At 37.0% G+C, this 24982-nt stretch overlaps 1 protein-coding gene and 1 long non-coding RNA gene across 2 annotated transcripts in view; both read left to right on the top strand.

Moving 5' to 3' along the window:
- The window catches only part of LOC149091995 (uncharacterized), a 128370-nt gene that overhangs the window by 44135 nt on the left and 59253 nt on the right, over positions 1 to 24982 (top strand). The gene's annotated exons all lie outside the window — the stretch shown is intronic.
- AGO3 (Argonaute 3) lies at positions 1179 to 23920 on the top strand. The gene is made up of 8 exons (XM_089257636.1): positions 1179 to 1275; positions 9472 to 9877; positions 15769 to 17186; positions 17890 to 18073; positions 18139 to 18304; positions 19310 to 19442; positions 20414 to 20662; positions 23734 to 23920. Exons 2-8 carry the CDS (start codon positions 9475 to 9477, stop codon positions 23818 to 23820), a joined length of 2640 nt encoding a protein of 879 aa, XP_089113762.1. The 5' UTR covers positions 1179 to 1275; positions 9472 to 9474; the 3' UTR covers positions 23821 to 23920.

The raw sequence follows: 24982 nt of genomic DNA, 5'->3' as shown, positions 1-24982 counted from the left end.
ACTGCTCGAACCTCCAGCGACCGAGCCGAGAATATGCGAAGTTAATGGTACGTCAACTAACAGTTTCGAGCTGTAGAAAAATTTGTTCTGCATGTCTAGTCCATGTGTTCTCTGGTCAGTACATGAATCTAATTCCAAAATTTCAGGATGATATTAACGTCGACTTTTCCATCATGTATTCATATTTGCTCATCATTGTATGTGTAAATGGAAAAATGGAGCATAGGGAGACTTCGTTTAAAAGTGGAATTGATTATGAATTCCCGTGCTTTTATAGCCCGAACTTATGAAGGAACGAAAAGGACAGTCGACCATATTGCCCGAGCTTGTGTTCTAATATTTTCGTAGCCCAAACCTAAAAGTGAGGAGTCGAGCAAATACGATGTGGTCTTGGAACTTACACTCGACAAATGTGTTCAAAATGATTTACACAACGCGTCCGGCCTATGGGATCTGTGCACAGATCGAAAATTAATGTTGATCGTTTTTTCACGACACGATCTCGCTCTGAGCGGCTCTCTTTGTTTTGTTTTGAATCGGTTTCTATGAAGCCCTTGGCTTTGAGTCATTCATGTTACACTCTCAAATGAGTGTCGCATGAAGGAGCAATAAAATTTGTACAATTTTACAAAAGACTCAACAGAAGTTAACTTTGCCCTCGTGTGCATGTTACTACTTTCATACACAAATACATAGAAATGTCTAAAGAACACATCATTCGCGTGGGGTTACCTATACATAAGTAAAAGACAATTTGTTTTATTTACCAGATATAACTGTATCGCTCAGAGCGCGAGTGAGCTAAACCAAACGCAAATAAACAGTTTCTGTCTGATATTTGTTTTTTATTGTGAGAGTGATAGAGACTTATTTACAGACAACGAAAATATGTCAACAGCTATATGCGAGCTTTGTGGTAAGTGCACTTACATAGTTATTTTCCCAAAACAAAAAAAAAAATCGATAATATACTTTAAATGTATTAATTAATATATATCTAATTTATATATTCGAGAATTTCCAAAAATGCAGAATAATTGTGAATACTTATGCAGTATTTATGGCTATAGAAATATGCGATTCTCAAAAATATGCAAATTTTATATATTCGCCTCCGTACTGTTCCTTAATTGCTCATTGTCGATAATTTGAATGTTATATCGAATATAATTTTGCTATCATCACTAACCATTGGCTTGCCTCACATTTCTAAGTTGTAATTTCGCGCGAATAGAGGTAGCAATTTCTCCGTTTAAATTAATATTTAAAAAAAAAGTAAGTAATAAGTAACATTAACTCTGTAAGTTTGCACTATAGTAAATACTGAAAGCCCAAAAATGAATATTAAATTGATTTCAAGTTAAGCAGAATAATGTTCAAGTGTATGTACGTATGATCAAAAGCTTACTTGATCCGAAAGCAAATTTATACGTAATTTGGACGATTTACACTAAACTAATTGTAAATTGGAAAACAGGGTGATTGAAGACTATAAATTATTTATATATATTTTTGATCATAGGTTCTCGCGTGCTTTATACCCTGAACCCATTTTCTATGGGAAATCAGGGTATAATGGTTTTGTTAAAAGTATGTTACTCAGAAGGAATCATCGCAGACCCCACAGAGTATATATATTCTTGATCAGAGCAAACTGAGCCGATATAGCCCTGTCCGACCTTCTGTCGGTATGTATGAACGCGTCGATCACAAAATATATGAGTTGGAGACTTAAAATTCGTGTCCTTAAGCTCGTGTATATCACGCGCATATCCTCAAAAATCGATAGCTACTTCCAATATTTTGTTATCGGTTAGAAACTTTATCGAGAACCTTAAAAACTAAAAAAACATCGGATTTCGTACCAGAAAAAGTGTGCGTACAACCACTGACCAGACAACACATAGATGAGACATGGAGAACAAATTTTTCTACAGCTCGAAACTGTTAAGTGGGTCGACCGCTATACTTCATATTTGCTCGGCTCGGTCGCTGGAGGTTCGAGCAGTGAAAATACTGCACGACAAAAACAGTGCGCTGTGAGCGCTCAATCGAAATGGTCCCAATTCCGTATGAAGCACAGCTGTGAGCCATTTTTACAGTCCCTCTCTCTCGCTCTCTATGGTCGCTGAAATCATCACTCTCAGCCGCGCACAAAAATTGAAATTTTTGTTCGCAACGATCCCAGCTCTTTCCTTTTAAGTGAAGGGTATACCGAAATTTGTAAAGCGTTTTCCACGTTCATACAAAATGCCGGCTTTTTCATGATAATTTCTAAAAAGGGTATGAAAGTGTTGATGCTCATAATGAAAATGTTTTCGCGATGAGCATACACACACATGCTACATGTATTATGAGCATTTGTATGCCTGTGTGCGAAGCTCTTGCTGCCTGTAGAAATGTTAGAGCCCAGCATTTGCATTTGGTCGATCATGAGAAGTGCTCACATACATACAATGTATGTGTATATGTACATTTGATTGTGTGTACGCATGCGATGCGATTGTCACAATTATGGAATATCACTTGTAGAAGCATTTGTATGCCTATGTGCCTTAACATGTGCGTGTGTTTTTTGCATGTGTATAAGCATGGGACATGAGCATTGGCGTGTGCCTACCTCAACTTAGAGTTGTGTGAACGATTTTGGGTTTGAATTGAAGAGGCGCGCTTTTATTTAAGTAGCTGTCTAACTAAAGTGACAAGTGCATTTGCCAATTTTTTGTGGCACTGTGACCGGCGAGTAACTCATACACATATGTAGTTGTGTGTGGTATAGTGACTGGCGGGTAGCTCGCTTATATATTTAAGCACTTGATTTCATCTTAATGATCGTGGGTTTGTCTATCAGAAGGAATGTTTAAAAAAACGTAGTACCTGATTAAGTTCAGTATACCTTTTCATATACATATAGACATACATACACAGGTGCACGCCAATAAAAAAAAAACTTATAATAAGAATCGGCAAATGCACTTGTCAGCTACTGAATGAATACACTTGACTATGATGGTGTTTAGTTTCTTATTGATCTAGCTCGGGTTTATATACCCAGACTCATGCATAATTTCAACCCTTAAATCTAATGTATCTATTGCTGAGTGTGTGAGGCTCAGCATTGGGCTATTAGATATTCTTATCTTATCGCTGAGTGTGTAAGACTCCGCGTTGGTCTATTAGCTATTCTTATCCTATTGCTGAGTTTGTTGGGCTCAGCGCTCGTCTCCTTTGTAATCTGACTCTGGGGCTGCAAGGGTTGGTCTTCATTTGCCTATTTATGCATTTCACAGCGCACTACCTGCTAGTCGCTGAGTGCGTCGGAGGCATGTATACGATCATCGTATATTCATATGTTCATGCCTGAACATTCTGCGGGGGGCCAAGTGTGTGACTTCCGGAATTGCTGTCTGTGGAAATCTCAATAATATACAGGACAAATACAAATTTGGTAATTGTTAATATTCTTGACGAAATGATCATCAATCCAATCCTTATGTTCGTGCCTGAACATTCTGCGGGGCCCAGAGAGTGTGACATCCAGATAAACCGAGTGTGCCACCAGTACCTTGGACTTTTGCTTAGGTGGCGGCTCCCATGCCAAGTGAAGTCGAGCCTCTTTGAAGAACTTCCGCGGCTTTTGGGTGTCATCATTTGTTGGATTAGTATAGCTGAGTGCATCTGTTGAGGAAGTTGTCAATCGTTTCATTGTTGCCGAAGCCAAAGCTTCCAAATCGTAGATATCCTTCGTTTGATCCTGATGCTTTAGAACAGATATTGATTCGCTTGTAGTGGTTATGGTTGTTTCCCTTAAAATGTTGCTGCTACTTCCAATTGAATCCCTTTCCGATGTAATTGTACTTGCAGTTTTAGTCTCAATAGTTGGTATCGCTGCTGTCGTCATCACTGGAGAGTTTGAGTCGGTATTGTCGCTGTTCTCTTTAGCTGAACATCCAGCCGCTGTTGCAGTCTCCGCAGAAGTTTGCTCGTGCGGCCAACTGTGGAAATATCATCCATTGGTCGAACTTCCAATTGGATATCTGTTGATGTATCTTCAGCGATACTCAACGTCGATGTCGAAGTTGTGGCAGAAATTCCATTCTCGTCCTCATCTTCTATGCCCTTCGAATCCAATATCGGAGTTGGTGGAGCCCAGATCTTCTTTATTGGCCCCTTGTTTTCACCCAGCTTTGTTTTTGTTGTTACTACTTGAACTTTATTTTCTTGTTCTGTAGATTCAGTTATATTTCTTCCCATGTGTGGGCTTGCCGGCGGGTTGAAATCCCACTTTTTGAACACAATTGCATCCAAAGCTGCCTGAGATGCTAGCATCTCATCAGCGCTGACCTCGTCACTGTTATCGGAGGAGCTCACGCAATTTCGGATACTGCCTTCATCATCATTCTTCAGCAGTTCCTTGTCCACTGGCAAATAACGTTTGTAGCGTCTGCATAAACAGTCCCACGCCAACTTGTAGTTACCCACTCCCATTGCCAAATTGCTTATCATTTGTACATCTTCTCCTTTGACATACATTTGCAGGTATAGCAGTTTCATCTTGTCACTGATATCCTTTCTGTTGTGGATTATATTGGTGAACAGCTCGCAGAACGTTGGCCACGTCTTAGGACTTCCATTAAAGTAAGGAAGTGTTGGTTTCGGTCGCTTTGGAGTGTCTTCATTTACGATTTGCAGGTCTTCTAATTTTCTATTAAGTTTGTTTAACAGTTCGTCGAGGCTGTATTCCAGTTCTTCTATTTCATCGCTGCAAGCGGAATGTTCTCCATATCTCGCCTCTAAAGCTGCTAGCGCTGACTGGACCTTTTTCCATCGCAAAGATAACCTGCGCTTATAGAAAAAAATTTCTTCGCTGTTGCTCTCCAGGATAGCAGTCCCTTCTGTCATTTCTTTCCTTACTTTTACAGCTTTTTTTATCCACAAGTTTTACCAACTCTTCCATTGGCCTCGACCAACCGAATAAAAACATCTCTTGCCTTGATGTTTCCAGTCTCGTTGCCCAGTTATGAAGTTGGCCTGTGTCTATGGCGTGATCGGCAACTTTGGTCCTGACTTCTGCCATTATGCCATCAAATATTCCTCTTTCAATATTGATGGTTGACGACACAGTTGTGTGTTTATTGTAGATCCATTGGCTTATCCCGTTGGAGGTTTTTTTGTTTTGATCACCAGGTTGATCTTGCTGTGCCTCGACTCACAGCTTGGGTTGGTAAGCCAATGCACAAATCTACAATTATTTAGCACTTCACTTTGTACTAGGCACAAACACTTTTCCTTGTGGACTGCATCGAAGTATTAAAATACTTCATCCGACTCGAAGGACCATGAACGAATACTCTTGACTATGATTGTGTTTAGTTTCGTATTGATCTTTATTCTTCTGAGCCCGGGTTTATATACCCAGACTCATGCATAATTTTAACCCTTAAATCTAATGTATCTATTGCTGAGTGTGTCAGGCTCAGCATTGGTCTATAAGCTATTCTTATCCTATCGATGAGTTTGTAAGGCTCAGCGCTCGTCTCCTTCGTAATCTGACTCTGGGGTTGCAAGGGTTGGTCTTCATTTGTCTATTTATGCAGTCCATACATGTGACCCTTATCTTCACACAGCGCACTACCTGCTAGTCGCTGAGTGCGTCGGAGGCATGTATACGATCATCGTATATTCATATGTTCATGCCTGAACAGCTACTTAAATAAAAGCGCGCCTCTTCAATTCAAACCCAAAATCGTTCACACAACTCTAAGTTGAGGTAGGCACACGCCAATGCTCATGTCCCATGCTTATACACATGCAAAAAACACACGCACATGTTAAGGCACATAGGCATACAAATGCTTCTACAAGTGATATTCCATAATTGTGACAATCGCATCGCATGCGTACACACAATCAAATGTACATATACACATACATTGTATGTATGTGAGCACTTCTCATGATCGACCAAATGCAAATGCTGGGCTCTAACATTTCTACAGGCAGCAAGAGCTTCGCACACAGGCATACAAATGCTCATAATACATGTAGCATGTGTGTGTATGCTCATCGCGAAAACATTTTCATTATGAGCATCAACACTTTCATACCCTTTTTAGAAATTATCATGAAAAAGCCGGCATTTTGTATGAACGTGGAAAACGCTTTACAAATTTCGGTATACCCTTCACTTAAAAGGAAAGAGCTGGGATCGTTGCGAACAAAAATTTCAATTTTTGTGCGCGGCTGAGAGTGATGATTTCAGCGACCATAGAGAGCGAGAGAGAGGGACTGTAAAAATGGCTCACAGCTGTGCTTCATACGGAATTGGGACCATTTCGATTGAGCGCTCACAGCGCACTGTTTTTGTCGTGCAGTATTTTCACTGCTCGAACCTCCAGCGACCGAGCCGAGCAAATATGAAGTATAGCGGTCGACCAACTTAACAGTTTCGAGCTGTAGAAAAATTTGTTCTCCATGTCTCATCTATGTGTTGTCTGGTCAGTGGTACAACCTAAAATCACAAGAAAAAAAGGAACTTTTTCATTGAAATAAAATTAAATTAAGTAAGACGTGGGGTACCCCTTCCTTGTAATAGTCTCTGTCAATCTTTTTGGCATTGGTATTTTGTATTTTCTAGTAATTTTGGACGGTATTTTAAGTCACTCTCCATCAATGCGTTTTTCTACATATCAAGTTGAATTTGTACGACGTTTTTCGTTTTGCAAACAATTTATGGAAATACTGTGTGCTGAGTGAAATTATTTCTTAAACTTGTTCTTTGCTTTTATTCTAAGATATTTCTATTTTTGAATAGAAGTTGAATTTTTAAGTTACATGGGAAAATATAGACGTCATTACCATTCAAAAAATAAAACAAAGTTCACCCTATTAATTCGATCATATGTGTACCTTATGGGGTTTGCACGCCACTTGCCAGTTACAATTTATTTATACTCGGATTTCCCATTTTTAATGGTTTCTTGACATAAAAAGAGCAAAATGTACGTTCGGGCTAAAAAAAACATGGCATACACGTTTCAGAATTATGCGCAGCGATCTGGACATGGGCCACTTGCCACAAACAGAGGCCACTCACACACACACACTCAGAAGATTCACACGCGCACACACATATATGTAAGTGTGTAGCTTTATGAATTTTTCGACGAAAAGTGCGACGCAACAAGCTACTAAACGTCACTTAGGTCCGCCTTCGCCGACAGAGTGCGGAAGTAGTGTAGCGATTAAATTGGCAATCAGCTCAAATGCCAGTCTCCTAGAAATATTTCATTCTACTGCTCGATTCGCGGATGGAATTCAGCCAGGAGCTCAGCAGCCGAGTCGTGCAGTAATGTTTTTAATACTCATTCACGAAAGTGAATGTGTGGAATGTCAGTCTTACTGTCCGTCCGTCGTACACACACAATTCTTTTCGACGCTAGAGTTAGAGTTGAAATTTAACCTACCAAGATCAAAAAGGTATGCCGAATATATCTGCGCATATAGTTTTTGATAGTTGATAGTTGAGTTACTCATAACCTCCATCGATGACCCAAAAGTAATTCGAAATTTTCTTTCCTCTAATTTTCGAATTGTTTTATTGTAAGCTTCCAATACCTACATCTAGTTTACTTTTGGCTTGTTCAAATCTGGAAAACTGCACTTTCTACATTACAAAATCTGTAAATTGCAAAATGTTTGTATTCATCATATGTACACAGTAAATCTGAAGTTTCCAGGTCTAATAGTGTTCAAACGAGGTTGAAAAAACAAAATAAATTTTTCGATTATTCTCGATATAAAAAATAATGGATGATTTATACTCGTACTGCGTATGGTATACACATATGTACATGCATGCCAAATTTCAGCTCTCTAGCTTTTGTATCTTCTGAGATCGACGCACTCATACAGACGGACATGGCTATATCGACTCAGCTCGTCGTCCTGATCAAGAATATATATACTTTATGGGGTCTGCGACGATTCCTTCTTCCCGTTTCCCATTTTCAATGGGTTCAGGGTATAAAAATCGATGCCTACGCCAGTTTTGCGTTTTTCGATCCCATAAGCAGTTTAGGAGCTAAGTTTACCTTTAATACTGTGGAAAATTCAGTTTTTCCCGATTTTCCAGGCTGCTGCTAGGCGTAGACACTTTATTTTTGGTCAATTCTTAAAACGGGCTAACGGTATGCTAACTGAGCCTACGCACAAAAAATTTGAAAATACAGTGTATTTTTCGATATGCCACGCCGCTAAAGAGCCGGTTACTACTACTCTTTTTTTCTACGTCAACGCTCAGTACGTTCATAGATAATGATGATAGATATCAGAAAAATATTTCTTCAGCATCCCGTAGAAGAATTCTGCTTGCAATGTTAGTTTTTTATGCTTAGCAGCTGGAGCTGTGGAGATTCATGAGTTATTATGTTTTTATACCCTATGCCCATTGAAAATGGGAAATCAGGGTATAGTGGTTTAGTGAAATGTATGTAACAAGCAGAAGGAAATATCGCAGACCCGTTAAAGTATATATATTCTTAATAAGGACGACGAGCTGAGTCGATACACCACTGTCCGTCTATCCGTCCGTCCGTATAAACGCCTAGATCTCGGAAGTTATAAGAACTAGAGACTTGAAAGTTTGTATGCATACTCGTGTACATCACACGCAGTACAAGTTTAGCCGATTTCTTTCTTACCGGGAATTATCGATAAATTGATTTCGTTTTTTTTTGTTTTCAGCCTAATTTGAACACTCTCATAATTTCGCCCACACTGCAGCCCTAGCGTAATCTCTGCTAACTGCGCAATTAACAGGGCGTCTTATACGTGCGTGTGGATGAACATGTGTATATGTGTGCATAAAAGAATTACAAAATGATTAGATTATAAGCTTGGAGGGTTTAGGGTATCTCCTAGTCGAGCAATCTCGACTAGTGCCTTCTTCCTTGTTTATAAATAATTTGATAGAACAGAGCTTGACGATAATCGTGCTAGGCTAAAATACCCTCAGATTTTAATAATTTTTGTTATATTTTTAATTTCTTATCAACACTTGATAAATAAAAAAGTTATTTGGTTGTCAACTGTTCAAAAGTGGAAAGATGATTGAAAAATGGTTTTGTCAAAATATTTACGCTTTTCAAAAATTCGATGCTTGCATATATTATCAAAAAGAGAATGCAAAGGGTAAACAGCATAAAATGTTGTATGTATAGAGCTATTAAAAGTTTCTTTGCTTTGAACGCTACTAAGCAATGTTAACTTTAAAAGTCTTAAAACGATTTCGTCAAATTACATATGCCAAGTAGTGCTCATAAATACTTATATGTATCTACAATTAACTTTTTTATAACTTCTATAATTCTGTTTGCTGAAACTACTATATTTTCTTCACATCTTCTAGGCTGAAAGTTTTAGGGACTAAATTGTGGTTGTGCTTTAATAATACAATATCATTTTTTGTAGAAAATGTCTGGACGTGGCAATTTGCTGTCTCTATTTAATAAAAAGACGGAGGCAAAAAAAGTTGCTCTATTTAGTCAAGAACACATCAATGACAGTGGATTAGATGCTGACCAGTCTAATTTAAGTGGAGTCTGTAAAAAAACGGCCCGGAATACTACAAGTGATCTTGCATCGACTTGTAATAGTCTTTCAATTGGAAGGGGGCGTGCCAATTTATTGCATTCAATTAAAAAAGAAACAATCAAATCGGACCTTTCCTCATCGTTGGATGGAGAAATTGCTTGTCAAGATCAAAACATAAAATATAATTTAAACAAAAATACTAATTCTACTAGCGATAACACAAATAACAAAAGTATTTTAAAAAATGGTTTATTCTATCCCGACATGATTTACGGCAACAAAGGTCAGTACAATGCATTTAACGATTAGATATTCTCTTGTTTTACTAAATTAAAACAGTTTATTGTATTTCACTATTATATATTCTCCTTTCCTACTTTTTTTTTTTTTTTTTTTTTTTTGATTTTATTTAAGCGTTGAACCTGTACATGCAAATATAGTACTTTAACAACACAGTTGGAATATTATATTAGAGCCTAACCTTCTGATGATTCAGGAGGACTTACAATATATATTTACAAATATCACTAAACTAAACTTATCTAATATTTTTTGCAAAGCCTAAGCGTTTTAATCGCCTTAATGGCCTCGCAGGGAGCAATCTTCTCGCTAGTCTGCTCCGGTGTCTAGCCAGTCTGTCACTATATCGGCTAGTGTGTCTCCCAATCTGTTCCTCCACTGTGAACAGTTTCAAGTCTCGATGCAGGGTAGAGCCTCGCACATACCATGGGCAATTGGTGATTTGTCGCAATACTCGATTTTGCAAGACCTGTATGCGTCTATAGTTGGATTTTGCGCATATTCCCCAAATCTGCACACCATAGAGCCAAATCGGGGCTACGCAGTGGACATAGACCGCTCTCTTAGCTCGTAGTGACATGGTGCTGCGCCTATTAATCAGCCATCGCAGTTGCTGCATGCGTTGCCCACATCTCCTGGTCGTAGCTTTTAGGTGGGGAGCAAATGTTAGGCGCTTGTCGAGGGTGATGCCAAGGTACTTTGCCTGCGACGGTTGGTCCAGTATTTCTCCATCCAACCTTATGGGCGGGGTGTGGTTGATGAGAGTTTTCAAAGTAAAGCATGGGTTGGTGTTCTTCCGTGGGTTTATCTTCAAATTCCATCGTTTACACCAGGCTGCTAATGTACTTAGGTAGTTTTCCACACCATTTGCTGCCTCAATGCGACATTTCGAGCTGTACAGCACTGCAATATCGTCTGCATATGTAGCTAGTAGAGCTTTACCAGGATCCTGCATGTGGTGTCCGCTAGGGGAGGGTAGGTCAGCTGTATATATGGAATAAAGCAGCGGCCCTAATACGCTGCCCTGTGGGACTCCAGCTCTCATCTGGCAAGGAGTCGAATAGGTACTCCGTACTCTGACCATAAATTGTCGGCCTTCCAGGTATGATCGTAGGATTCCGAAGTAGGGTGCTGGAAAAAGCTCTTTGATTTTATTTAGAAGCCCTATATGCCAGACTCTGTCGAATGCTTGCTGCATATCAACGAAAACTGCGTTGCAGTACTCCATGTCGTCAAATGCCTGAAGGATGTGCCTCGTCAGTCTGTGAACCTGCTCCACAGTTCCATGTCCTTCCCTAAAGCCAAACTGATGGTCCGGTAAGATGCGACATTCCCTGATGATACTGCCAAGACGATTGGCAATAAGTCTCTCCCATACTTTGGATAGTGATGACAGCAGACTTATTGGGCGGTACGATTCGGGGTCATCCTCTGGCTTTCCTGGTTTGTGGATCATTACAATCGCTGCCATCTTCCATTGCTTAGGAAAGAATTGCACCCTCAGCATAGCGTTAAATATTAGAGCTATGAAGATGATTGCCCGAGTAGGGAGGACTTTTAGCGTTGCATTGCTCAGTCTATCATAACCAGGTGCTTTCTTCTTCGGCAAGGACTTTATAACTTCAGCAATTTCCTCAACCCTGACTGCCCTAATGGGTAAGGACATTTGTAGAGGTGTCTGCAGACTATCAGTGGTCTCTTCGATCTGGTCATCTGTGGCAAATTCATAGGGTGTGAACCTGGCTTCTAGATGCTTCGCAAAAGAATTCGCTTGCTCCTCTTCGTTCCTAGCTATATCACCGCTAGGACACCGGATTGGTACCTGTCTAAATGGTTGTCTCTTAAGTGACTTGGTACACTTCCAGAGCGAGTATCCAGCATCAATTGTATAATCAAGGGAAGCCAGCTTTTGCTCAAAGAAATTGCTTCGAATTTCTCTTAGTACATTTCGTAGTTGCCTAGCAGCCCGGTTCCATAATATTCGGTCCCATGGGTCCTGCGTTCGGATTGCGCGTCTACGAAGTCTTCTTTTTTGCGACAAAAGATCCCTGGCCTCTCTTGTTAATCGAATTCCATAGTTGGAACCTATCTGAGGTTCAGAAGGTGTTGATGCAGCAGCAGCCGTATAAATGCTTTCAGTGAAGCTATTGACAGCCATCTCAATATCTTCACCAGAGTTTAAGGTGGTGTTTAGCTGAATCGAACTCTCTAAATGTTGTCTAAAGGCGAGCAGGTCTGTGTGTCTGGTTATTAGAGGGCGATTTGCGTTAACGTTTATGCCTTCTGTCTCAATACTAATGACTAGGGCCAGATGATCCGAGTCCAGATCCCAGCTCTGAGTTATGCTTACTTGGAAATCCGGTATTCCATGATACAGGGCAAAGTCAATGCAGGAAGGCGTGTGGTGAAGCACATATGGATACCTGGTTGGCGATCCAGTAGCAAGGATCCTAGAGCCAGTAACTGAGATGGCTTCTGCTAGCTCGCGTCCCCTCGGTGAGTTGTATGTGTCCCCCCACAACCAATGACGGGCATTCCAATCGCCACCAACTAAATATCTTTGACCGCAGGCACGAAGTGTATTGATGAAATGCATTTCGTCAATCCTAACCCTTGGAGGGCAGTAAATAGCGCTGAACTCCACGTCTCCTAGGGCCGTTGCTACTTTTACTGATGACATTTGTATGTTACGGGTTTCAATTACTCTTTGAGGGAAATGATGAAGGGTTGCCTTAATCAATACTGCCACTCCGCCAACGCTGTTGTTATTTCGTGATGGTCTGAAAGCTGGGTAGCAGGCATATCTATATATTTTTATAGTGTCTCCACGCTTCATCCTGATCTCCGTCAAAAGAAGAATGCCGACGCTGTTGGTGTGTGCAAAGAGCTCAATTTCTTTAGCTTTTGATGCAATGCCGTTAGCATTCCAAACAAGGACTTTTAGTGCATTCATTTCGAAGCTGCAACGTTGTTAGGAGACTGACGATTTGGTATTTTCCCAGTCCATCCCTTAATCGTGTTGGCTAACTCAAGTACTATACTCTCAAGTTTTTCGATACGCTGGTTTACTTGCTTGTTATGCAACCATGTAAGAAACTGTTGTTGTTGTTGCTGATGGAGCTGTTGCTGTTGGAACTGTTCCTGCTGCTGTTGCAACACTGCCTGTATATCATAAGGGCTGTGTTGCAGATTATTCAATCCATGTTGCTGTGGAATTTGATGCGCTATAGGACTATGAAGACGCTGCTGGGCAGGTCCATCTTTGCAATGTGTTGCAATAGGATTTCTTTTAACTATTGCAGCATAGGAGACTGCTGTGTTGCTTCCAGTGCCTATCGTTGGATGATGTGAAGCTAGCTGCGGCTGTTGCTGAGTTGTCTGTCTGTCAGCCCTTGGCTTACGATCAGACCTCAACGTGGGGAATTGCTGATTCGCTGTAGAAAGTGTATTTAAGTTAGCGTGTCTAGGCCTATTTGGATTATTTTCCCTTCTTGCAGGCCTCATAGATCGGCAAAGAAACTCCTGATACCATTCACATCCCTTATAGCTAGCCATGTGACTGCCAGAGCAGTGTATGCATTTGGGCTGTGCATCTGGAGGACATATGCATTGCATTGTTTGATGGTTTTCTCCACATCGGGCACAGTTGGGCTGTCGGCGGCACTATTTAGCCGTATGGCCGTAATCTTGGCATCGACGACATTGTGCGATCTCAGTTGTTTTTCGCATTCTCTCAACTCTAATTTTTTGGCGGCAAAGTGTCTTAACTTTATAGATTTCATTAATTTTTGGACATGGCTTAATATTAATGAAAAAAATATTAAGCTTCTCATCCTTATTTATGCGTGAGCTTGGGTTATGGATATGGAGAACCTCGAAGCCCAGTCTATTAAAATCGGCAATAATGTCTTTATTTAAAGTACTGTTGTGTAAATCTCTTACAACAATTCGGTGTGGCTTTTCTGACTGCATTTGGTAAGTGTGGAATTCTATTCCAAGTGTATCCAGTCGGTCCACAATGGCTCTATAGGTGTCGCTGTCATTAGGGAAGACTCTGACCGTTTCCCCTTGATTAGCTTTAACAACGACGTTATCTAAACTGGCCACTTCGCTTATAAGCTCAAATAGGTCATTTAGGTCGCTAACATTAAGTACTATTTGAGGTGGTTTCGGAGGTCCCTTAAGTTGCTTTTCGTTGGTAGTTACCTCTGGCTGGATATTAGGTTGATGTTTGTCTGCGTCCACATACATCGTGTCAACCTCTTCCTCTTCATCGCTTGAGGTGTCCATATCAAGAGTGGCAAATCTATTATTGGAGTTTGCTTGTCCCATTGAAAATGGGAAATCAGGGTATAATGGTTTTGTTAAAATATATGTAACAGGCAGAAGGAGGCGTGGCAGACCCCACAAAGTATATATATTCTTGATCAGGGCGACGAGCTGAGTCGATTTGGCCCTGTCCGTCTGTCTGTCTGTCCGTCCGTCCGTCCGTATGTATGAACGCGTCGATCTCAGAAGATATAAGAGTTTAGAGACTTTAAATTTTTTTCCTAGCTCCGTGTATATCACGCGCATATCAAGTTTATCGATAACTACTCCCGATATTTTATTATCGATTAGAAACCATATGGAAAGCTATTATTATATCTTCTACACTTTTAGAGCTATAGCTTCCCAATTTTAAATGTAGACTTATGTGTATTTTATATAATTTCTATTATTATAATTTACCCCCCACCCCTAAATTCACCCCCTCACACTCACTTTCGTAAAATCAGATTAGAGGGTTCAGGGTATCTCCTAGTCGAGCAGTCTCGACTAGAGTTTTCTTTCTTACTCACCGAAAGAAATGATAAAGTATCATTCAAGTTTTGTTTTCGTTTCAGCATCAGTTAGTGAAACGATAAAGCATCATTCAAGTTTTGTTATCGTTTTAGCTATCAGCTAGTGTTGCCAGCTTAGACTATGTCAAGCAAGATTTATCATATTCTTTTTGAATACACAAACACATTTTCATCTTTTCAAGTTCATATACATAGTACTTAATATTGCAGCATGTTACTTACTGAGTAGAATATAAAAAAATGAAAAAAATTTTATTATCCAAACATATCAGTTAGTTTTTTTAAATATTGAGAGCTTTTGCTGTGCAAAAATTAGGGTAGAAGTGGCTTAAAATTAAAAAGAAATGCTGGAATAGCAACAGCATTTATTTTTATTTTTTAGCCGATTTTTGCCTGATTTTTTCTCAGAAACAGCTCTCAATGCGCACTAATGTCTAGGTTTTTGTTTTACTCTGCAGCAATGCTTGTGATGCTCAAGCACATGCAAATATCAGTATATTTGGAAGACGACCGCAAGCAAGTATACCAATGCAGGCTTCTAGTTCGTATGCACATGAGTGAATATAAAGTCAGTCACAAAAGTATTCGTCTTATATATACATATGTATATGCTCATTTTTGCTCAATGTTCAACAATGAGATAAATTTTTTTTTTTTACAAGATGGAAAATTATTAAATATTTTAGCTTTTCAAGTTTTATGATTTCTGGCATACCGAAAGCGGATCGGGAAAATTTTAACACAATTTGAATCGGATAATACACGAGTATTTGTACCAAATTTTAAGTTCTAGCTTCAATATCGCCGAAAGAAATTGCGTTTATACGGACAGACGGACGGGCACAGAAACAATATAACAATTTACTTTCAAGAATGAGTATAAGGACCACATACAGAGAGGTCCCCTACAGACGAATAGTTTGTGAATATATATTTGTTGGTATAATTGAAATTGATGCTAGTATTTACTTTAGAATTTTATGGTTTGGAAGTATTCTGAAGATGACTAATTATATTTCCTCTTCCGCAGGTTCGCTGGTTAATTTGTCATGTAATTATATAGGTCTAAAGTCTGATCCCAAAAAGGGAGTATATCTCTATGAAGTGCGATTCAATCCTTCTGTTGATTCAATTCATTTAAGAATTAAGTACTTAAATGAACACAGTAAAAAATTCGGAGGCATTAAAACCTTTGATGGAACTACCCTATACTTGCCGATTATGTTAGAAAAGGAATTGACAACTTTTATTTCAAAAAGTTGTTCCAACGAAGACATTGAAATCAGAATTTTATTTAAGAAAAGAGAGTCCCTTAAAAATTGTATACAATTATACAATATATTATTTGATCGAATCATGAAAACCCTAAACTATGTTAAATTCGATAGGAAACAATTCGATCCCTCTCGTCCGAAAGTGATTCCAACAGCCAAGCTGGAAGTTTGGCCAGGTTATGTTACTGCTGTCGATGAATACGACGGAGGCTTAATGCTTTGCTGCGATGTATCCCATCGTTTGCTTTGTCAAAAAACGGTGCTGGATATGCTAATAGAGATTTATCAACACTGCAATACCAACTACCAAGACAAAGCTAAAAAATACTTAATTGGAAGTGTAATAATAACACGCTATAATAATCGGACTTACAGAATTGACGATATATGCTTTTCACAAACTCCATATTCAAAATTTGAAACAAGAACTGGATTTTGCAGTTACATTGATTACTACAAAAATCACCATAATATAACAATTAAAGATGGCAAACAGCCATTACTCATTAGCTTAAAGCAGTCAAGAAAAAATGACACCTCAAATAAAGGAAACTTACAGTTTTGCTTGATTCCGGAACTTTGCTATCTTACCGGACTCCATGATGAAATTCGGGCCGACAAAAAACTAATGCGTGAGATTGCAACTGTCACTAATGTAACACCGAATAATCGTATGCTAGCGCTTGATAAATACTTTAAAAACGTCACAGAAAATGATGGTGCTCGAGAAATCCTTGAAAACTGGGGATTATCACTACATAAAAACTATCATAATATATTCGGTCGGAAAATAGATTCGGTACAAATTTATTTCGCAAAAAATTGTATTTCAGCCGGACATAATGCAGAATTTTCCAAGGATGCCGTAAGAAACGAATTGCTGGAAGTTATAAATTTAAACAGTTGGGTCCTGATTTATCACAAAAATGATTTAAAAGCTGCTAAATCATTTTTACACAATATGAAAAATTGCAGTGATGTCTTCGGAATGAACATATGTAAGCCGAATGTCATTATTTTAGAACATGATCGAATAGATACATATGCCGATGCTTTACGTCGGAATATTTGTACTAAAACTCAAATAGTCGTATGTATATGTCCTACTAGCAGAGATGACAGATATAGTGTTATTAAAAAAATATGCTGCTCTGAGATACCAATCGCTTCACAGGTAATACATAAGAATTTGGCAATACATAAGAATAAGTACGAAAAATAAGGCATGACATAATAACATAAACATGTATTTTATCAAATATATATATATATATATATATATATATAAATATATATATAAAAATATATATATATATATATATATATATAGAGGAAGAAAGAGTATTTATACAAGTTTGTCTACCCATACCAAAACCCTTTTCAATGGGCTTGGGCTATACAAATGTGAAACATTTTGCTATTAGGGATGGCTTCTAAATTTGAATTCGGAATAACATAATTAAATTACCTTTAAAACGTGGAAATCATGAAATCATGATTTTGTGAAAATTTATTTACAAAGAATATAGATTCTTGATTAGGGGAGACGAGCTGAGTCGACTTAGCCCTGTGCGTATGTATAAACGCGTCGATCTCAGAAGATATAACACAGTTTAAAAACTTTCAGGGCCGTGATAACTTTTCAAATTATGTCTCCTACATCTTCAGAATTAAGTGTTGGTTAAAATAACTTATGAATCAGGTTGTAGGTCCTATCTTACAAACAAATAACCGTTTACTCACGTTTATGAATTTTGTCTGACTTTAAGCCGAAGTTCTTCAAACAGTTAGGCTGCACTAAAGCTAACAATATATATTAAAAAGAAAATAAATATATTGGACTATTAATATTGAAATATTTCAATCATTTAATTAAGGTAATAAACTCAAGAACATTATTCAACGAATCAAAAAATCGATCAATTGTTCAAAAAATTATTTTGCAAATGAATTGTAAAATTGGAGGATCATTGTGGACCGTAAAAATACCTTTCAAGAATGTAATGATCTGTGGAATAGACTCTTATCATGATCCGAATCAAAAGGGTGGCTCTGTAGCTGGTATGTTTTAATAATTATACAATAACTAAATTATCATGTCCCTATTGTCTGAGTTATTATTATAGCATTTGTAGCTTCTCTAAACTCATCCTATACCAATTGGTATAGCAAAGCTGTAATACAATCTAAAAAGGAAGAACTTGTTAATGGACTAACATCATCTTTTGAAGCTGCTCTAGAGAGCTATAAAACCCGAAATGGTCAGCTTCCAGACAATGTAATTATTTACAGGTATGAATAGTTTATTTGTAAACCCATTTTCAATATAATATATATATAATAATTTTGTTAAAATATTTACATATGTCATAAATTATATATATTCTTAATCAGGGCGACGAGCTGAGTCGATTTATCCCTAACTGTCTGTCTGTCCGTATGTATAGCATAATAACCGTATATATAGCATGGCTATCGAAATTATCTCAAAAAAATCAATAATACATCCTATTATTTTGTTATCGATTAAAACAATATAAAATTTTAATAATAAAATTATATCTTCTACCTTTAAAGAAATCGCCACATTGATTTGTAAAGGGCGTATTTCAAATACTAGAGACTTGTGCTTTGGCAAATTCACGCATTTCATTTTTATAATCACGATGTTATTTATTTTATTATTATTATGTATGTATGTACTCGGGTTGACCCCCCAAGATCAAAAAGCTATTGCGAATATATACATATATGTATATCTAATTCTATTGAGGTCTTATTGAGTCTCTTAGAGTTTTAAAGCTCTAACGCTGAAGTTTTGCTCGTAAGCTAATGTTGCGATGCTATAGAGATTGTTAAAAAATGTATGCCTATATATCTACGCTCACGGTGGGCGTGGCAAACCGCAAAAGCTTATATCTCCTACATTTAATAATCTGTCGATTATTTAGGAGCGTGGCATCGTAATTTTTAGATCTTTAAAGCGTAGCATTTGAATTTTACAGTTACGTTCTATGAACTGACCAAAAACTGCATTTTCCGTGTATTCGTGGATGTAGAAACTCAAAACTTTGCAATTAAATTGCTTTTAGGATCCTATTTTATATGCACATATCATGCACATATTTTGCTCTTTATTATGTATGGGGAGCCACCAGGTCTTCGTCTTTACGAAACTACTTGAATATTAAGTTATTTTCAGCTGACAAATATGCTTATAGTATTCCGCGTTCTCTGGTTAATGTTATAGTCTCTTAGAAAATTCATTAATCATCAATAATTTAAAATTATTTTCAGAGATGGAGTTGGAGATGGTCAGTTAAATTCGTGTGTTTTGTACGAAATCCCGCAGTTCGAAAGAGTTTGTGGTAAAAATATGAAAATCACTTTTTTAGTAATTCAAAAACGTAATAATACTAGATTTTTTTTGGTAAGTAAAAATGAATTATAAAAAATGGTTTAAATTAAGCGGAAAAAGTAAAAAAAAAAAAAAAAAAAAAAAAAAAAAAAAAAAAAAAAAAAACTGTGTTGAATGAAATATGTATACTAAATGGGAAAATATTTGTGTAAATACTTTTGACAACTGCTAAGTAATTGTTATGTTTGCTCTATTTTTAAGCGTGTACCATTTTAGTAACTTCAGCCGATCGCGGCTACACAGAATAAGCTTTGTGCCACAAAAGCTTTTTGTCAAAAACGGTGCACAAAAACAACAAACAAGCTCTTAAAGCAGAATATACAGAAAAAAGTTCTGTGTGTAAATACTTTTGACCACCTTGACCACCTTGCAAGGATTGTCCATATGACTCAAAATGGTTGATTTTGGTGTCATCTGCTGTATCAAGATATATAATTCTTCCAGCCAACCGAATGATTTCAAATTTTCAGAGAAGACAGCTTGAACATCCAAAGATAAGAAGCGAAAATACAGACCCTTGAAGTTGCAACATTAACTTCGTGTTACAGTTTTGCTCGTCACTGTATATGCCTCCTATCATGAGAAATCATTCATAATGTACTGTTAGAATCAGAGCTAACCATTTAGGTGCGTGTACTGAGTGCCATTTACCATTTTCATATTATACATACCATTTTAGCTTTCATACTTAAAAGAAGTGCAGAGCGATTGGAATCGCAACTTTTCTTATGATTTTGGGTTCAATTTATTATTATAATTATAAATTTTAAAGATCAAAGGACCCGCAAATTTAAACAATTGGGGAAATTGATGGTTGATGCTCGTCGCGCATTTAGTAAAGGGACTGCTCAATTTGAAAGCTGCTCTGCACAAATTAAAGAAAAATTTCGTATTTTCTTGCGCTTGCTGTTAAGTTAGGATAAATATTTTCAACTTTCAACTTTCTAATAATGCCAGCTAAAATAGTAAATTTGCATTTACAGAATAACGAAAACATTTATGAAAATCCATTGCCGGGGACAATAGTTGATAAACACATCACTAGATCCAATATGTATGACTTCTTTTTGGTTTCACAATCAGTTCGCCAAGGTACAGTGAGCCCAACGCATTTCGTTGTACTACGTGACGATTCCAATTATGGACCTGATATTATACAAAAGTTAAGTTATAAACTATGTTACTTGTATTACAACTGGCCTGGAACAGTTCGGGTTCCTGCGTGTTGTATGGTAAGTTATACGTTATTAGTGTCACCTAATTGTAAGTATTTATAGCAGAAATTAAGAATTAAATTAATGATGTAGGAAACTCGAACCAGTTTAATTCTCATAGAATTCATACTTAAGAAAAACTATATTCCTTACTGTTAATGTTATTTTCCGTTATTGTTTTAATTACCTTTAATGGCGATTGGACAGTTTATTAAGTAAATGTCGTCTTTGACAGCCAAAACAAGTGGCCGATAGGTTGACTTACTCCATATAAGTATTTACAGAATTCATGTTCTTAGACCTCACCATTATTGCTTTGAGTGGTTACGTGGTTTCGTTTGTTTTATTGGTAAATGGATATGTCAGTCTTAGTAATTTTGCTTCCATACTTTACGTGATCGATAATACATAAATTTATGATAGATTCAATAAATCTATAAATTCAATTAAAGTTTTGCTTTGATATAAATCTGTTTAAAATATATCTCAATCGGCCCTGAGTTAAGTATTTTTTTTATACCCTATACCCATTGAAAATGGCAAAGCAGGGTATAATGGTTTTGTTAAAATGTATGTAACAGGCAGAAGGAGGCGTGGCAGGCCCCACAAAGTATATATATTCCTGATCAGGGCGACGAGCTGAGTTGATTTAGCCCTGTCCATCTGTCTGTCCGTCCGTCTGTCAATATATTTGATCGATCTTAGAAGATATGAAAGCTAGACTTGAAATTTTTTTTTCCTAGGTCTGTGTATACCACGCGGATATCGAGCTTATCACTAAAAATCGATATCCAAATAATATAATTAGTATATGTTCAGCTGATTTTAATAAAATTTCGGTTTTTGTTATTTGTTGGATACCGGTTCCAAATTCAACAAACTACCCAGTGCAGGTCAGATGCCAGTATAGCTAATTGTGCATGATTTGGAAATTTTAAAAATATGTAAAATATTTAATGAAATGTAGATCATATGCTGAAAGTTTCATTAAATTCCGTTAAGTCAATCGACGGTTAAAAAATAATAAAATGTTTGACCAATTAACAAACGCACTTGCAGAAGCTAAAACAGTTTTCCTATATTTGTGCACACATACATACACATATGGTCAAATTAATAGGTGTGAATTTTTTTTTTTTTATTTAAATGCTGATCTATATTTTTTCATATATTTTAAAAATTCAACTGGCAGTCAAAAATAGACATATCTCAGAATAATAAAAGCAAAAAAAAAGTTTGAAAAATAATAACGTTTGACATAATTTTGGCAAATATCACAAAATACTCAAAATTTTGCTGGCCACATTAATAGGTGTATTTTCTTAAAAAAAAAAATATTAAGAAATCAAAGAGTTTTTAAGTAAGCAAAGATAGTATTTTCGTTAAATATAATTAGATTTAAGCATACAAATTTTTATTTGCAACATTTTAATAAAATTAGATGGTCCGTGGAGTTCACTGTAGTGCTGAAGAGAGAAACCTCGTTCGCGAGCTTCGTGAAGAGGATAAAACTTATGAATGCATTTTCTCACTTATGGGACTATCGGAGAACTTCGTCACAAATACCCTTAAATCAAAAAAAGACAAAAGGAAGCTGGGTTTCCGGCGGAATACTACCGCAAACGAAGATTCCCGTATAGTCACCTTGGCGAAAACGGGTCCTTTTCAGTCGTAGGGGCCAATTTCCAGCGAAATGGGGCATATGGTATCAGAAAAAACTATTCGTCGACGGCTATTAAGCTCGGATCTACCTGGGAGAGTTTTTCGAAGAGTTCCTCTTCTGCGTGGATCAAATATTCAGAATAGCAAACATTTTGCTCAAACTCACAAGGCCTGGGTTGGCTTAGAGGGAGAGCGTAAATGGTAGAATATTCTCTGGAGTGATGAAACAAAAAGAAATTTGTTTGGGAATCACTCAAATATAAATGTTCGAAGACCTAAAGGCAAAGAATTGGATCCTAGATATACAAAAAATACGGTTACGCACGTAGGAGGCGGCATAATGGTTTGGGACTGCTTTTCATGGCATGGGTTTGGAATCGGGCCATCACCCATTTCCATAATGGACAGATTCCTGTAAAATGAATTATTGAGTAGTGTTATGCTACCATATGGCCACGACAACATGCCTCTAAAATGGAAATTACAACAGGATAACGATCCTAAATAGGACTCCCCAGTAGCTAAGGATTGGTTTCATGGAAATAGAATTGATGTTTATGAGTGGCCAAGTCAGTCTCCAGATCACAATCCAATTGAGAACCTTTGGGGACACCTAAAAAGACTCATTTCCAAGACTACCTGCTTCAATTACACCCAATTATTGGATCTCACTCAGGAGAAATGGAGCGCCATTCCCGTGGAAAAGTGTAGAAAGCTAATGCCGTCTATGCCATCAAGGATCAACAAAATCTTTGCGAATAAAAGCGGGCATACGGGGTATTATCCCCTTTAATCTAAATATAACATAATTATTTCACAATATTTCCAAAATTTTAATTTTTTTTTTTTTAATTTGTTAGGCACACCTATTAATGTGGCCAGCAAAATTTTGAGTATTTTGTGATATTTGCCAAAATTATGTCAAACGTTATTATTTTTTTAAACTTTTTTTTGCTTTTATTATTCTAAGATATGTCTATTTTTGAATGCCAGTTGAGTTTTTAAAATATTTGAAAAAATATAGACGTTATCACCATTTTTTCACAAAAAATATTTCACACCTATTAATTTGACCATATGTGTATATACATTCAAACTTATTCCAGCATATTCTTAAATCACTTGCTGTTGTGCTAGAGTTCTCAACAGTTAGTTTAGTTTAGAATCGCTAGATGGCGCTGCATCAGTGAATCAATTTCAGTTTTGCCATCACAATTGGGAAAAATGCAGTGGCGTTGTGACTAGCGCTGTGGTGTGGTTCGAATCCAGGCCGCTTAATCGATGCTTATTTTTTTGTTTCAAAATATTTATATATTTCATTAAATGAGTTTTCTATTTCTCTTTTATTTTTAAGTACATCGAACATATTCTAATTATATATAATAAATCGCCAAATAATTTTGTTCTTTTTTACATTATTTCTATAGTACGCTCATAAGCTGGCATACTTGATTGGTCAAAGTGTTCAACGGGATATTGCAAGCAATTTATCGGAAAAACTCTTTTATTTATAAGAATGTAATGTATCAAAGATGAAAAAGTTTAATAATACTAAATAAAATAAACGAAGGGAATCCAAATATGTTAATTTATATAAAACAAATAACCAAACAAGGAGTTGAATTATTTATATTGCGAAAGAAATCTTTCACTATTACACTCACATAAAATACAGTTCTCTAGTGTCGAATGTATTCGGTTCGAACGCTACAAAAAAAATTATACCTAACCCATTGAAATTGGGGGATTGGAGTACAATGTTTTTGTGAAAGTGAATATATGTAAATAAGTTAAACGCTCCCACACTAGAGTAGTAGTGATTGGGGACGCTGTGTTGGGTTCTTGTGAATATAAATATCTTTGTTTTCAATGAAACAATATATATTATAAAATTTAGTAACAACAAGTCTAAACTCTATCTCGTCCGGGTTTAAACTGAGCCAAATCAGTTCCACTGTTTGGGCTGTCTCCTTGAATGTCTGACTGAACTCTCCAGCCTCCTTAGATTGTCGTTGGTCTTAACTTATATAATTAAATAAATAAATAAATCTTATATATGTGAGAGAGAGTTGTGAAAAGTTTTCCAGCACTTATAACTCGAGATCTGCTGGACCAATTTTCATGGTTTTTGATTTGTTGGATTTGTCTCCGCTACGAGTAGGATAGTAGATCTTAAAAATACTGAAAAAATGTCACGAATACTTGAAAAACGCGGTTTTTTCCCTTAAGATTCAAATTTCGATTGATACTCAGTAGGCTTGATAACAGTGACAGTTTTCGGTCCTGCTATCATATTATACAGCCTGAGACAAACCTGACTATTCATAAAAAAGCTAATTTAAAAAAAAAAAAAAATTTGTTTGTCTCAGACATTAATTTTATTTAAATTATTCATATATTTATATATCTCGATTGTTTTGTGGTTTTGTGCGAGGGCATATTCAGTATTACTATTAATAAAAATGCCGCGTCCCAGAAGATCTAATCTTCCCCGGCGGACCCATAATGCAATTAGGCAACGGAATAACGCGAGTCAATTATCTGACGAAGAACGAGAAATCGCCCGAGAAAGGCGCCGCGTTAGTTCCCATTAAAGAAGGGCCTTAATTCGTGCTTCTCAAAGAGAGGCAGCCCGTGAAACTGGTTTAAGGATTGATTTGAACCGAGCAGCGTTTC

The sequence above is a fragment of the Drosophila navojoa genome, chromosome 3, assembly GCF_054131105.1.
Source record: "Drosophila navojoa isolate 15081-1374.11 chromosome 3, UAZ_NAV_1.0, whole genome shotgun sequence".
Lineage (NCBI taxonomy): Eukaryota > Metazoa > Arthropoda > Insecta > Diptera > Drosophilidae > Drosophila > Drosophila navojoa.
Note: the sequence above shows the minus strand (reverse complement) of the source record. Positions and strands in the feature narration are given on the sequence as shown.